This window comes from Nesoenas mayeri (assembly GCF_963082525.1).
Source record: "Nesoenas mayeri genome assembly, chromosome: 1".
In the NCBI taxonomy this organism is placed as follows: domain Eukaryota; kingdom Metazoa; phylum Chordata; class Aves; order Columbiformes; family Columbidae; genus Nesoenas; species Nesoenas mayeri.
This window is the reverse complement of record NC_137541.1, coordinates 72,434,766-72,450,768: the sequence shown is the minus strand read 5'-3', so window position 1 is coordinate 72,450,768 and position 16,003 is coordinate 72,434,766. Positions and strand designations below refer to the sequence as shown.

Here is a 16,003-nt window from a genome sequence, read left to right as displayed (position 1 = left end):
TAAGGGTGAAAGACCCTGCTTGTTTTTGCGAAACAGTTCTGGAGTGGAATAATTCCTTTCTTTTTTCCTTTTTTTTTTTTTTTTGGCACATGAATAGCACTGACATAGTTTAAAGTAGAAGGAGGGAGGCAGAGGGTAATTAAATTAGGCTGACAACAAAGACATTGTTTTCAGAGCAAAGCTAAATTTTAATGCTTTTATGGAAAGAAATGAAAGGAAAACCAGGCAATTACAAAATCTGTGCTGCTTTAGGAGTGCATCCTCTGGGAAGGAGAATAATGTGGAAGGACTGTGGAGGTAAATGGACATGTAGCTTTCAGTCTGGAAAATTATTCTATGAAAATCTGTAACATTGGTTGAATTTTAGCAGAAAGTACAAGTGAGAATATAAACCATGATTTCTTAACTTGATTTATAATTAAAATATCCAGTAATGAAATAACTTCAATTTTAGATCAGCATCTGCAACAAAGAATAAGGATTTTTTAAAATGTCTGAGTGATTTCTGTTGACTAGTGACCCATGGATAAAATGTATCTTTCAGAGACCAGAAAATGCATGATTTTACCTGAAATATCCTGAGTGGATGCCAGCTATGAGGCCTCATCTCCTAGAGATCTTGTATTTAGTGTTTTAAGATTTCATCTGTATTGTTGCACTGTTTTAACTGAAAATCGGAATGAGGCTGATAAAGAAGCAGTAGCCTTTTGCATTTTTAATTTTTAGGAGTAATTAAAACCAAAAAACACTCTAGGAAAATACTCTATTTTCTCTTTTTTTCTGAGACAATATTCTAAGCTGTCCATAGACATGAAGTTAATAGGAATGCTACATGGGAAGAGTTGAAAGGTTTTATGCAAAGAGACAAATCTAGATGTCCTGTTAGCCACTAGAGATGGCTCCTTTACTCTGCTGTGAGGTATAAAGTGGGTATGTATTATGTTAGGGTCTAAGCCAGGGAGACACATGCAACTTAGCAAAGACAGGGAGAGATACTCTTAGTCTTAAGTCTTGGAGACTAAAGAGCTTGTGGTGGTATATGCTCTGGTAACCATCAGCGTTGGGGCTGGTGTATAAAGAAAAAGGATGGTGAGCTGGACAGGCTAAATTGAAGCCAGAAGACCAGTGCTGTACAGATTTTTCTAGCATTTTTCCCTGACATCTTTCAAGGTTTTCTACCTCTGTGAGAGCCGCACAAATGTTTACAGTCTCAAATGATGTTTGCTACCACTGCAACTTCACTGGAGGATTTGGGCAATGAAGTGTGATTTTATTGTTGTTGTTCTGAGAATGAACAAATGGTATTTTAATCTAGTATTCGATTGATGTTTAATTCCTTGTTACAGCTGGGGTGGGCCACATGACTTATGAATACAGCTGTGGGAAACATTTTAAGAAACTTTTTGTTTTGGTTGAAATTGCCAGTTTGTCAGCGATTTCAAAGAGCTGACTTGTATTTGAGAAAAATGCCACACTGAAAATCAAACACCTACTGAAAGACTGCTGCTGTTTGTTTGTCTGTCTGTGGCTAACATATCTAGCTCCTCAACAGGACTTGGAGGGCTAAAGGAGCTGGAAAGGCTCAGCTCCCACACTCTTGGGCTTGAAGTTTAGGTTTTACAGGCTTCCAAAGTCCTGACAGTCAGACCACCCCAGAGCTGGGCAGGGAATGGAAATTCAGCTTCAGAGGGAATTTCAGCAACAAAAAAGCTACAGTTTTCCAAACTGGAACTCAATCAAACATCAAAAACTTCAAATATTCTGCCGAATAAAGTTGCAGTCCTGGGCTTAACTTCTTGCTATGACTTTAGAGGCTATTTTTGAATAATGTGTTTATGAACTTATCCTGGTTTTTCTTCCTATGCATTGAAATCTCATAGCTGTTTTTGTCCAAGTGAGAACTGCAAAGTCAGACCATTACAAAATCCAATAAATAATAATTGGGAATCTTCAGGAATGTAGCTCAACAACCTCACCTCACCCACATGCACAGAGAGGCAGAATCTGACCTGGTACCTGCATGTCCCCTGCTTTTAGTGGCTGGACTGGGTGGCCTGGCCTTAGAGCTGAGGGACACCTTCCCACTACTTGGGAACTGAAAGATCATCTTATGGTCATCGAGAGCAGGGAAGCTCCTCCAGAGGTGATGCTTGAGAATCCGCTATCTCAGAAGTCAGTCGTTCAGTGGTGCAACTAATTCACCTCTCTTCCTTTTACTTCCAAAATCTTCAACAATATAAATAAAGGATTTTTAAGAGTAAAGGGCATTGGTTTGCTCAATATCTTTACACAATTTTATTTATCTCTAGGTAACTAAAAAAGATTTTACTTATCAGTTCAAATAACTAGAGTTGAGGAAAAAAATAGGTGAATACTCTTAACTCGAAAAGATTTTACTCATCAGTTCGAATAACTAGAGTTGAGGAAAAAAATAGGTGAATACTCTTAACAGCAAAGAAAATGCATTCAGTGTTGTTGGTCTGTATGGAAGTGCATTTATAGGGTTTTTCTGTGTCATTCTTATAGGTCTCTAATGTATCAAGGTATGCCTTTTAGGTGCCTCTGTTGTACTCTAGATAGAATTTATCCGCCTGGATTGCCTTTGGGATAGTTTACTTTCCCCTAGCAACTCAAGTAACGTTATTCTTAGTGAAATTGCGTTATCACAAAACACATGAGTATGTTTTTATCCTTGTATGTATAATCTCATTTGTTACTCTTCTTTACCTTTTTTTTTTTCTGTTTCTCAGTGTCTCTTACAGTAGGTAGCGGTGGAAGAGTTTTAAACTGCAAGCTTTCAGCCACAATGCCACCCGACAAAGCTGAGTTACACATGAAAATGGAGTGGAGAGAGGGAAGGTATCTCCTTCCATGGACTTCACATTCAAGTGGCAGTAGTAACAGGAGTGGATGAATTTAAATCATAGAATGTCCTGCACGGATCATTGAGTCCAACTCCTGTCTCTGCATATGACAGCCCCAACATTCACACCATGTGTCTGAGTGTGTTGTCCAATCACTTCTTGAACACTGTCAGGCTTGGGGCCGTGACACCTCCCTGGGGAGCCTGTTCCAGTGCTCCAACACCCTCTGGGTGAAGAATCTTTTCCTAATGTCCAACCTAAACCTCCCCTGGCGCATCTTCCTGACATTCCCTCAGGTTCTGTCACTGGTCACCAGAGAGAAGAGCTCAGCGCCTGCCCCTCCTCCTCCCCTTGTGAGGGAGCTGTAGCTGCCATGAGGTCTCACCTCAGTTTCCTCTTCTCCAGGCTGAACAAACCCAGTGACTTTAGCTGCTCCTCATATGGCTTCCTCTCCAAAACCTTCACCAACTTCGTATCCCTCTTCCGGACACTCTCTAGTAGCTTTATGTCTTTTCTATCTTGTGGTGCCCAGAACAGGTGAGGCTGCACCAGTGCAGAGTAGAGTGGGAGAGCTTAGAGTTTAAAGCCTCCTCGCACATTTTTTTTTCCTTCCACAGGAAGGAGTTTTCATTTTATTTAGTGAAACTGAGATAAAAATAGAATGCTTTTATGAGCAGTGGAACTAACAAGGCTCAGTTTCCTGCAGATTTTTATTGTCTCCTCACAATGACTTCTTGCCCTGTAATGCTCTTCTCTCCTTTGTCTTTGCCTCTTGCTTCAATACTTTGTTCCTCACTGTGGCTTTCCTTGGTATCTTCACTTCTCCCTGTATCTCCAGCTTCCTTTGACATGCTGTACCTGCTTGTTTGAGTGAGAGCCAGCGGGTGTGAGGGTAGTCTGACCATGGGCTTGCAGACTCTCACAATGTCCAGGGCCTGACTTCTTCCTCCCATCAGTTAGAGCACCGATTTGGTTCTCGCCATCCTCTTTTCAGCCACCTGCTGTCACAAAACATGCAAGAATGCAAGTCCTGGAAACCTTGAGCCCCGTGGCAAATGTGGCTGAAGTTATCCATTTGCTTAAAAAAATTGTCAGGACAGACTGCAAAGTAGGCAGTTAAACTGTATTAAACACATTACCTGGACATTCTGCTTACTCCTAGAGAATATTTTTGCTCTATAACTAAAACATATGCCCACAGGAACCTCTTTCCATGAGACTAGTACAACTGCTAATTGTCAAAACATGCATTATTTGTTCTTGACCTATATATGACATTCTTCTTCCATTGCTTCCATCCTTTTGTCAGCATGACGCAGGTACAGTGCTGCCGCAGCCAGCTGGAGAAGCAGTACTGTTCGGATGGGATTGAATTTGCCAACGTGCGCGAGGAGTGTGACTCACATATTGGTGAAAATTCCACCTGTGAAGCTGAATACTTCAAGGTGAGATGTCAGAGCTACTCCTGTTAATCTTTAAGAAATGGTATTGGCTTTCTAGATGGGTACGAAGGGTTGACCCTGAAGGTCACTGTACTCAATTTGCACATAAACAGCTTTTTCCCACCTACACCTGATGTCTGTGTAAACGCTGTCCACTTGATGCTTCTTTGAGAGAAGTTGTTGTTCATTGAGTGAAGCAAACTGTCTCATTACATTTCAGCAGAGGCAGAGGGTGGAACGCAAAAGGGTAGGAAGTCTTAAATGGGTAATTGGCTAGGAAACTATTTTTACATGAAGAGAAGACAACAACGGTGTAGGAAGGGATGAGTGAGAAACTCAGATGCATTTCAGACTTTAGCTTTCATTAGAGCTTTGTGGCCTAAGGTCAAACTCAGTGGTTTTCATCATTGGTGGTCTGAAGGGGTAGGACTGAAGTTAATCCTCTCGGTGTACTTACAATTCCAGCTTGTGTACCTGTCCTTAGTTAACATCACTTCAATTTAGAATTGAATGGAGACATTTGTAAGCTTGTGATAATAGCATTTGATATTAGAATAAAAATGCCAAACATTGGCATCTTTAATTAATCTGTGGCCTGCCCCCCACCTTTATTACTGTCTTTTGTCTCTCAGTTCTTGAAAGGGGGCATATTCGTGCCACTCTGCAGAGTGTTCTTGGAAGACAGTTCCACCAGTAAGATCATGACCTTGACCCAGTCATGAACAGCTCTGGTCCTGTTACAGATTTCTTTCAGTAATGATGAAAATAGATGACAGTGATTTGAATTCTCCCCAGTGCTCAAAGATGCTGAAAGTTTTGGTTCATTCAGTTAAAAAATAGGCTATATGGAGAAAGGCACACAATGCCTGACTCACAAGTTTCATATCTTTTCAAAATGCTTGTTTGATCATGTTCCTGGCCTTGGGATGCCACTGATGTCAGGGCTGTGAGCAGAAGAAAGGTAACATGTGCTGATGATGCTGGCATTGTTGGGCTGTTACAAACCTGTCTGTATGTGCAGCATGGTTTTGTCCCATGGTGGAGTGTGTCCCACAGAAGGGATGTATGTCACCTGTTGACCACATCCAGGGTGCGCCCTGCTCCTGGCATAGAGGTTCCTCTGTGCAGCCTTTGCTGTTACAAAGTCTGTCCACTCCAATCTGAATGTGTCATGAGAAAAATTTTAGCCCTCTGTGTCAGTACTTTGAAGGGCTATGGACAGATGAACAAGGACTGTGATGGCAAGTGCTCTGCAGATTCCAGTGCTTGCTACCAGAAACAGGTTTAAGGCAGCAGCACTATTTTAAATGGGTACCATGGGACAACTCCAAACCAGAATGCAACTGTTCAAGAAAACCCACTTTCCCATCAATTGACTGATGTTTCCCTATGTGGGCTTGTCAGCATGAGGAAGAAGAGTTAACATTGCTGTTTTTAAAATGGCCAGACTTCTTTAAAGATGACAGGTTTTCATGGTGACAGCTGTATTGTTAAACAAAATAGACTGGGCCTTGATCTCTGGCCCTGAGAATAGATAGCTCAGCACAGCTCATGTCACATAAGTGACATCTTTCCCCTGCACAACACAGGGCATGAGGGCTATTGGGAACGCTCACTGGCCTGTGCTAACCCCAAAATGTGATTCAGCACTGTCTGAGAGGATGTTAGTTGCCCATTAGAGCTTGCTCATATTTAAACATTGCAGACCATTGTGGGACAATGCCTGAGCCCATATTCTGTCCCTGTTTTAATTTACTGGTACAAACATAGTCAGTGTGTAATCTTTGTGAGGCATGTTCTGCTCACCACCACCCCCCACCTCCATTTGGAATATCCTACCCTCTATACGTGTACTGAGGTATAATAGCTGTAGAAGTATCTTTGTAGATAATCTATTTGATCCATGATGGGCACAGATGATTTATGATCTAATATCAGTGAACAATTAATAATTTCTTTTGTTGAATACATTTTGAATCTGATGACCTTGAGACATACAGTGTATCTGGCAATTGTGCCCTGCTCTGGTAAACAAACTCGGACATTCACACCAAGCTCTCACATGGGCTCATATCTCATTTTGCCTGAGTTGGTCCTTTTTTGTTTAGTTTAGGTAGCATATGAATTCTTTTGATTCTTCTTTGTCTCCTTCAAGGAAGCAGAAAGAGTGATTTAGTAATTCAATTAGTAGGATTAATTGCATCACTTTGCAGCAAATGAGGCAGATAATCTTTCTTTTGAATGTAAAACTTGTGATTGAAAAGAAGATAAAAAGACCATATTTTGAAAACACTTGCCTCAGCTTTTACACTTGAAGGTGGCAGGGATCTGTAATGATGGGCATAATTTTACTCCTCAGTTTTTTTGGAAGCATAGCTTTTCTTACCTTGAAAAAAATGATGCAAAATTAATCAATCTTTAAAATCTTCATCAAGAGACAGTAATCAATTTCCAGATTTATTGCTGATACAGGAGATGTAGAAATGATTTTATGAAAGTTTCTACTGTAACAGCCCTTTGGAAAGGAGTGAAGCTTGTCAAAATTGACCTTCTTTAAGGTACTCGGATGTTTTCACCAAAATTTGTCATAGGTACTTTCTCTTTCCAAAGATCAAGATATGGCCTTATCTTACCAGTTTTGTCAAGAATACTTTGGTTGTGAGCACCAAAGTTTTATTGCTTTGGACTGTTTAACATATTCTAAAATTTTTGTTCAGATCTGCAGAAGTTCTGAAAAATTCTGCTGAGTTATTTGTATTTTTTTCAGTCTGTTTTTCCTAGCATCTGCTAGTTAGTCTGGATTTCAGCATGTGAGAGACCTCTTGTGGACAGATACACAAAAGCCATGTTAATACAGTTTACCCTTCCACATCTGCTAACTTAAATGGTGACATAAATAGTAAAGACCTATTATAAATTTAACTAATTAAGAGAGCTTGTTGATGAAAGCAATTTCAGGTGCTTCCTAATCCCACCAAAAACAAATCTTCAAACTTCTCACATGTAACTATTTATTCCTTTATTCCTTTGATCTTTATTCCTTTCTGTGAGTAAGCAAGGTGTAAGAGCAGTCAAGGGATCACAGGACTTCAAGGGAGGGTTCAGGTTTCTGTACAAACACGAAGATCAAGGCATGGTTTTGGAGCTGCATTGGCTTTTGCTAATAATGGGATAGGCAAAGGAATAAATATTTGAGATTATTATTGAGATAACTTAAGAAGCGAAGGTTTACAACCAGTGAAAGTGTGTAATAACTCAATTGTTCGGTTGTACCATGCATCAAGGCAGCGTTGGTTCTAGCAAATGGGTGAATGGTTGTCACAATATGCTTCTGGGCAGCTGGCAACCTTTGGAAAGTGTCTGCAAACACATCAAGAACTGAACTAATATGGAATTTAGACTTCACCCCAGACTAAAGGATCAAAATCTTTAAGAGTAAGTTAACAACCCTGAAAAAAATAGTGTGAAAAAGGAAATGTTGAGATTAATTTTACCAGGATAGTGATAGTTATAATGACATACTGCTTTATGTCTCAGAATACCAGAGTGCTCTGTGAACATGAGTTAAACTAGCCATATCACTGCTAGATTATTACCATTCAACAGTGATAGAACTGAACGAAAAGGCAGCTTCCCAAGTTCACAGGTGAGATATGCGGGGATGTATGCAGGTCTACAGAGTCCTGGGTGTGCTCTGAGCACAAGGCCATTCATCAGCTTCCCCATCTTTTTTCTGTAGTTGAACAGGTAACATCAGCCTTTAGGACTGCCAGTGCAGAATCTTCTGGGGTCAATACTAAAAGCCAGTTGCCGTAAACACCAGTGAAGAAAACATTTGACACTTTCCATCTCTGAATAATTTTGGCTGTGGTATAACAACATAAATTATTATCTAGATGTTAAATCAAGATGGATCGTCCTCAGTTAGAATAAATGCCGGTTGGAACAAACAGTTCAATGCATACAATTATTTTAAATGTAGATACAGTTTCTTACAGACACTGCAAGACTTGGCAAGCTCTGCACTTGAAGATTCACATTAGGTGGAGACAGAGAACTTTGAAGTGGTGGCTCAATGTGGAAGAAATAAAGAACATAAGGTTGTTCAGCACTTGATGAATGGCAAGATTAATGATCGCTCTTTACAAAAAAAATCCGGAGAAACTCTGTAACTCCCAGTTTGAGCATGTGTGATAAGATAAAGAAATAGATTGAGTCAATTCATATGCCCAACAGCAGAAGCCAGTGAGGATACTGAAAAGTATATAATGTCAATGTTTGGCAAGGCATCAGCTGTATTAAGTAACTTAAGTAAGATTTGGTTATCAAAAATAGGCAAGTTTAAATCAAACAGTGAACCTTCAGCTGAGTTTTAGTTTCTGTATTCTAATTTATGGTTGTGAAAATTGGAATTCTAATAAAATTATAGACAGATGTTAAAAACTTTGAGAGAAATGCCTCAGGACAATGTTAGATGTGTTAGACAACAAATACTCAGAAATGCTGCAACTCTTGGAAGAGATTATGAAGTACTTATTTCCAAAGTCATCTCGAAAAACCAGAAAAGATCGAAATGTCCCAGACATACTAGTGATGAAACTGGATCATCTTCTACTAGATGGAAGTACTTGGAGAACCAAGTTAAAAAAGTAGGTAGTGAGGAACCATCCCAACAAACTGTAGTTAATAAGGGAAAAAATGTATCCTAACATGATGGCAGGCATGAAAACAGCACCCCAGCAGTGGCTAGGAGGGAAGTGCTCTCCTGCTGTACAGCATTCTGCAGCAGAGAAAGGATTCACTTGTGTATTTGAAGATAAAGTGTAAAATAGTGTGCTTGCATACTTCAAAATGCTGTAAAGTAAAAAAAAAAATTGAAGAAAAAAGAAAGAAGAATTTTATTGTTTTGCTTTCACACTGCTCTAGGTTTTAAAAGAGCTTTTCACTGCAGTACAGAGAGAGAAACATATAATACCTCATCAGGGTAAACAGAATATAGCCAGGGGTATATGTCTCAGAGTAGTGCAAGAAATGTAATAGTTGCCTTCTTTTCAATAGATGTGGTGTTTAAAGCACCAAATTACAGAAATGTAGTTCGATGTTTACTTATTTTATATTCCACCTGCTCTGTTTGATGGTGCAGGCTATTTTCTTCAAGCAAAAAAGAGTCTGGAAGAATAATAAAACTGACAGTAAAAGCTTAAATGTGCTTTTACATGACAGTAGCAACTGGCAAACACCAGTTCTAGAGAATCAATCATCTTTGCTGCTTTTTTACAGCAATGAAGAAAACTGAATACATCAGCAGTGTCACCTCAATTTAAAATGAAAGGAAACTTCCACACGATTAACTTGTCCCATGTTCACTTCTGTGGTGTATTCTGGGGCTGTATTTTGGCAGGTCTGGGAGAGGCAGGTAATGTTTCATTGCTGGAAGCCATGTCAGGACTGTGATGCTTTTAAATAATGTTTGAATATGTGGTCTATTTTCCAGGGTAGAATAGCTTCTCTTTGTGACCTGTTAACGGTAACTTTGGATGAATCATGTTTGTTCACTTGTTTGTTAGTTCAGAGAGGGGTATTTTTTGCTGGGAAGCTGAGTAAGCAGTTTAATTATGCACTTCATTTGTTGTGTCTCAGTTTAATTGAACTGGACACAAAAGGGAAGCAGAGGTGTTAAGAGTTCCCACTGTTCGCTGGTGTTTGAAACTGGGCTGTGCAGGCAGGGAGCAATGAAATTCCGTATACATACATGGACCATTGTGGTTCTCCACATCACCCTGCACACACATTCACAATATTTGTGAGAACTGGATCCACATTCTGTGCTCAGCTCTATGTAGGCCAGTTGCAGAGCCCACTGAACTCAACTACAGATTAAAATACTGGAGCCTAAGTACACCAGGAGTTCTTAAAGAGTTTGCAGAAAGTTTTCCATTGGTTTGCCAAGGTGAGATAAGGCTGTTGACATGACTGACAAAATTTCTATTGATACATTCAGGGCTAGGATGCTAGGATTTGACTTTTTGTTTGTTTGTTTTTTGGTCTCCAACAGACATGTTGTTACTGTTGTTTGCTGGGAAAGTCTGCCCAAGTTCAAGGACAGAGCTGTGAACCCAACCCGAAGATAGGATACCAATGTGGAGTTGTCTTCAGAGCTTGCTGTGTGAAAGGTCAAGAAGGCATTGATGTGTCCATCAGCGATGATGCTCCTAAAAAGGAGCAAGGTATTTGACATTGTAAATTATAAGAGAGTGCAACACAAAATGATATGGGGTAGAAGGAGTGAATCATAGAATCATAGAATGTCCTGAGTTGGAAGGGACCCACAAGGATCATCAAGTCCAACTCCTGTCCCTGCAGGGGAGCCCCACAGTTCACACCATAACTGTGTTTGTACATTAAATTATTTCTGTTGGAATTCCTCTAACTTGACATCTTCTCTGAGTAATTGAATGATCCATGTTTTGAAGCTCATTTTTTTGGCTAGTGAGAACTGAAACGTTGCATACTACAGGAGGCTAAAAGAGCTGGAAAGTGGTCACTCAGTTTCTGGTGTCAGAACTTAACTGTAAGATATATTATTTTGGCCACTAATGATCTTATATTGGAAACTAAGTATAAGCTGCTAATTTTAATAGCATCTTGCTCACTGATAAATTCTTAATTAAAAAGAAAATCAACAACTGATTCTTTTAATTGGATTTAAAAGCCAGATGGCCCTTGTAAGCTTGGCAGAATTCAAATGTTACCTTGTGTGTGAGAGGCAAATGCCCACAAACTGGGGGCATTTGAAATGCATGGACTATCTGGGAGAATGGAACATTTCCAAGAAACATGGTATCTGCATTTACTTCAATATTATCAGAGGAGAGGTGCATCTAGATGGCAGCAGCTCCTGACACCTTTCTCCATACCTGGTCCACAGAACTGAAGAGGATGAGTGTGGACATGCTGACCCTTACAGACATGGGTTTGGGGTTGTTTTGCCTTTTTCACTTAGCAGACAGGCCTGATAGTGAAGAAAAGTAATGCTATATAGTGTTGCCTCCTTTGTGGGCATCTGAGCACTGAAAACATGCAATCTGGCTTGCAGATCACCAGTGGCAGATTTTGGGAGGCCTCATCCTAATCAACCACTTAAACCCAAACCCTGCCACAAAATCTTGCATTGCTCTGCTTAAGCCAGTGTGTTATCAGACTTAATTTAGGTCTTTCAGACCTGGCTTATGTCAGTGTACACCTTTATCAGGTAACACTGAGAAATGCCCTACCAGTTTCTTTGTGTGATCCTGCCTCAGCCTGGGAATGCCCCTTGTCCATTAGCGCGGGCTGAAGTGATTTGACTGGTAGGTACCTTATACTTAGACCACTCTGCCGATAACAAAAATTTGCAGACGTGGTGTACCTGCATGATGTGAGAAGTATATCAATATCTGAAAATCCAGAGTTGTGAACACAGCGTCCAGTATTGCCCCACTTACCCTTGTAGGCTAGTGGCACACGTAATGACCAATATGCATATGATTAGTATGGTTATTATGGCACACATAATAACCATTATGCATTACAAAGAGGTGTCTGTCAACAAGCAGGGCGAGACAACGTTTTCATCATTAAACTAAGAAACAAGCAGGTGGCTGAACTTATGCCAGCTCTCCCTACCAACAATAAAAATTGCCTATAGAAAGGCAGAGCAAGCAACATGACACCTTTGCTAGTCAGGAAGGGGAGATCAGTCTCTGTTTTGTAAGGCAGCTTCCTGGACTAGCACCTTGTGTTTGTGTTAGTTGATAGCAAGGCGAGCAGAGCATTCTCCTGCCGAGGGTAAGGCTAACTGACTCCCTGGATGACGCTTCCTTAGTTACGTTGAGAGTAATCTCTGGTACTGTGTCCCCAGAGACCTCTACAAAATCAGACCAGACTTGGGCAAACTCATTTCATTAGCTTCTCTGTGACCAAAATGTACCCCTATGGCTTGAGGACTCAATGTACCAACCCAGCCTTGTGCCAGCGTGCAAAAACTTGCTTTGACATCTGTGATGTATTGTTTACTTGCAAGTGACAGCTGGTTGAATAGGCTTATGGACAGTCATCAGAATAAGACTTAAGCCTCCCATTCAAGTAACCAGAGTATTTTGAGATTGTGCTTTCACACATCTCGTTAACTACCTACCACTTCCCCTGCCTTCAAAATGGTGGCATTGAAGGAAGTCCACTACCTCGTCCTTTGGGCAAGCAATAGGTTCAGGCAATGCATGTTTTTAGCCTGTTTATGTTCCTGTTTATGTGTGGAAAGAACTCTCAGGAAGCATGCTTGTAGCAGAAGCACCACTGATCAAAACACTCCAAGTTAAGGTATATGAAGTACATTTGAAAGAATGCCATAAGTAGGTGCCCAAAAGTTGGGTGTGGAATTCTTTTTGGAATGAAGTCTAAATAAATGAGGTTAATCTGATTTTCATTAAAACTCTGAGTACTTCAAGCTACTATAAAGTCAGGGAAAGCCAAGCATGCCCCAACAACATGTCTTATGAAAATGAGGTTAAGCTCTGGTTAAAAGCCTGATGTTAAGAACACGCATTTGAAAGTCTCAGCCCATATGTAATCTATGATCACAGCATGACTTTCATATTGAATCAGTCAGATGGAAAATGCCCCATGGCTGTGTACATTTGAATGTAAAATTTAAGTATGAAATAACTGTAAAATATGTAAATAATGCTCTTTAATTTTGTCCTGGTTTATCCAAAACCCTGGTCTGAGTCTCATCCCAAGCAGGGAGCTTTTTACTGTGAGAAGAAAAGTGTTTTCTCCTCTAATGCCTCTCTCTCCTCTTTTTAGTTGAAATTTCAAAGGAGGAACTAGACCAAGAAGATCCTTATCTACATGATGGCTGCAGAGGTAAGTCAGGTGACTGGTCCTGTTAGCCAGCTCTTTTGTGATTGCCTCCAATAAAAGAGAAGCAAACTTAGATCTAGAGATTATCCAAAACCTTTTGCTTAGGTTAGTTATGGGTAAAAATAACAGAATGAAGATCCTTTCTGAGAAATAGTAAGTCATTATGAGATGCCTCGATAGTTCTTCAATACCAGGGAGGCCTTGTCTCCTACAGTGGAGTTCGTCGTACCCAACTGAAGCTTAGGCTATATGTTAAACTTTTATTTAACATCTAGTGTGTAACACTTCAGAGGTGTTACCCATTGAACCCGTGGAATACTCTGGATTCTCCAGAACATGGGGATCCTGTATTAAATATGTGCATTCCTTTATTCTCCTTTTGGGATGATCAGGGTGATTGAATATGAAATGAAAGTTGTTTCCTTTTGAGATGCGTCACCTGAAAAAAAGGAAGAAAAGTGGTTATTGTCCTTATTAGTCAGGCTGTTCTGCCTCCTGGTAAGAATGTGTTATTGGGATATTGTTCTGCTAAGTATTCTGATTTATTGCTTGCCACATGTTATTTACGTATCTATAAACTTAAACCAGTAGTGATTTATTATTTTCTGCAAGCATTTCAGAACTAAGTAATGTATTTAGGATAAAATCAATTTAATAGACTTATATTCCAGTTGAGACATGATTTACTGTACTTCATGTTGTATAGCCATTACACTCTAGAGAGGACGGAAATGTCTACTAGGCGATTAGCTAGTCAAAGCCAACAGTGGCTCTCCTTCTTGTCTCCAGCTTCTAGTTACAAGAGATGATGTCGAAAAATGTGTTATGTATTTTACTACCATTATGTCTTTATGTAATTAGTTGTTGCATTTGCCAGTTAATCAGCTGTCTGCAAGAGGTGGATTGGTATGACTAATTACAAATTAGAGTTTCTGTCTATGGTGTATTTTCTGATAAACTTGGCATGCCAAAATTACTTGTGATTTTCTGATCTTCACCAGGGGAAACTTAAATTTCCTAGGCAGTGGACTTTCCAGAGGTTTGTTTTGAAGCACCTCCATGGTATATGAGGATATTTGTTCTGTTCTCCCAAAACCTTCGCAGTAGGTTTTACTGTGGCTGACAGAAGCTCACAGAGGTTCAGAAAGCTGTAGCTGTCCATCTCACCCACAAGACTATGATTCCTTCAAATGTCATTGTCTATGTCAGTATTGTGTACAGACCTAATTTTCTGTGGTGTATTAATGACCCTGTCCTCACTAGAAATTGTTGCACTTAAAAAAAATATTTTAATTTACTCAAAAGTTTAAGTTATTTTAACTGCATTTGCCCACATTGATTGTGCTTATCTCAAACCTTTTTTTTTTAATGCCTATCCAGCCATTCTGAAAAACAGAAGAAGAAGATAGATTCTATTTGTACTAAGAATATCAATATTCTTACAACAAGTAGTTGAAAGTATATAACTTTTTGATGCTATTAAGGAGAATATTAAATGTTTTGAATATTGATTTATTTTTAACGATATCAGAAAAAGTAAGTTTTCTTAATGATGAGCCAATTTTTGTGTAAATCTCCTATAGTATCCTCTCTTTCTGTCAGATGGAATAACCCCACCCCTCTTTCACATCCTTTGGGACTCTTGCACACACCTCACTAAGTCCTGAGTACCCCAGTAGTAAGTCTTGGTTTCTTTAGATTATTTGAAGCCTTCGTCATTCACAATATCCTTTTCTCCCTTTCATGTTTCCTGCCTGCTGAGTAAGGAAAGAGCAAATGCTATTGCTAATTCAGGAGTATGGCCCTAATAATGATAGACTAAAAATAAAGCCTAATGCACCTGATAGTGAAAATGTTTCATTAACTTATGATCATACATCTTGTCATCCTTAATCAAAGTTTTAACTTCCCAGCCAAAGCCTGAGGAGGTGTCCGAGCTCATCAGCATTTTCCCTTAGACTTCCAGCAATGATGGACTATGAGCAACTCCTTGATTTGCTTCCTTCTTGTTTTAATTTTTAGAGCTAAAAGAATCTGATGATTACAAACACTTATTTCAGTGTTTAGCCCTTTCCTCCTTTTATATATGTGTGTGTTTAGTTATCTGCTTTTCTAAATATATCAGCAAGCATCCTGTAAATCAATAGTTTGCTTCAGTTCCTGTGAAGAGATTCTTAACTATATTAGACTTCTTAAAATATCCAATTAGGTGGTGGTCCCTGCTCTCAGCAGTGCAGAGACACAGGATCCAGTTACGTCTGCTCCTGCTTTGTTGGGTATCAGCTTCAACCAGATGGTGTCAACTGTGAAGGTAAAATAAATAAAATGATTGCTTCAATTGTCAACACCCTTGTTTCAAAAGAGCAAGAATAGATAAAAAATATCCAGACAGAGGAGATTAGAGTATGCTTAAGCCAGCTGAGGAAAGAGGTGAGATCATAAAAAGTTGATTGAAACAGAGTGTTGGAATGAAAGTTGTGGGAAGATGCAGTTAAGAATCAGTAGAAGAGATGGAGGATTTAGAGTGGAGAAGAGGCAGAATATCTTGCATTTATTGTTGTAACTAAAACAAACAAAAACCTGTTCTCTTTTATAGTAGGTAGTAATTGATGAGGCAGATGAAAAAGAGCAGGATTCTTCAGCTTGTTAAGGACACAATTGATAGAAAGGATGAAAGTTTTAGATATTGTGAATGTCATGGGAATAGTCAAGGGGGAAGAACTGTTAAGTTTCTCCCAGAAGAACTAAAGGGACATCAAATGAAATGGGCTGGGATAGAGCAATGTAGACATCTGC

At 39.5% G+C, this 16,003-nt stretch overlaps 1 protein-coding gene across 2 annotated transcripts in view; it reads left to right on the top strand.

Annotated features, from left to right (window-relative positions):
- The window catches only part of FBLN1 (fibulin 1), a gene marked incomplete at its 5' end in the record, with an annotated part of 80,383 nt that overhangs the window by 18,760 nt on the left and 45,620 nt on the right, over positions 1 to 16,003 (top strand). For both annotated transcript variants that reach the window (XM_080363856.1, XM_080363855.1), the window contains 4 exons: positions 4,174 to 4,309; positions 10,362 to 10,533; positions 13,151 to 13,210; positions 15,417 to 15,518. In XM_080363856.1, coding sequence (XP_080219982.1) covers positions 4,174 to 4,309; positions 10,362 to 10,533; positions 13,151 to 13,210; positions 15,417 to 15,518 — 470 coding nt within the window. The remainder of the gene's footprint in view (positions 1 to 4,173; positions 4,310 to 10,361; positions 10,534 to 13,150; positions 13,211 to 15,416; positions 15,519 to 16,003) is intronic.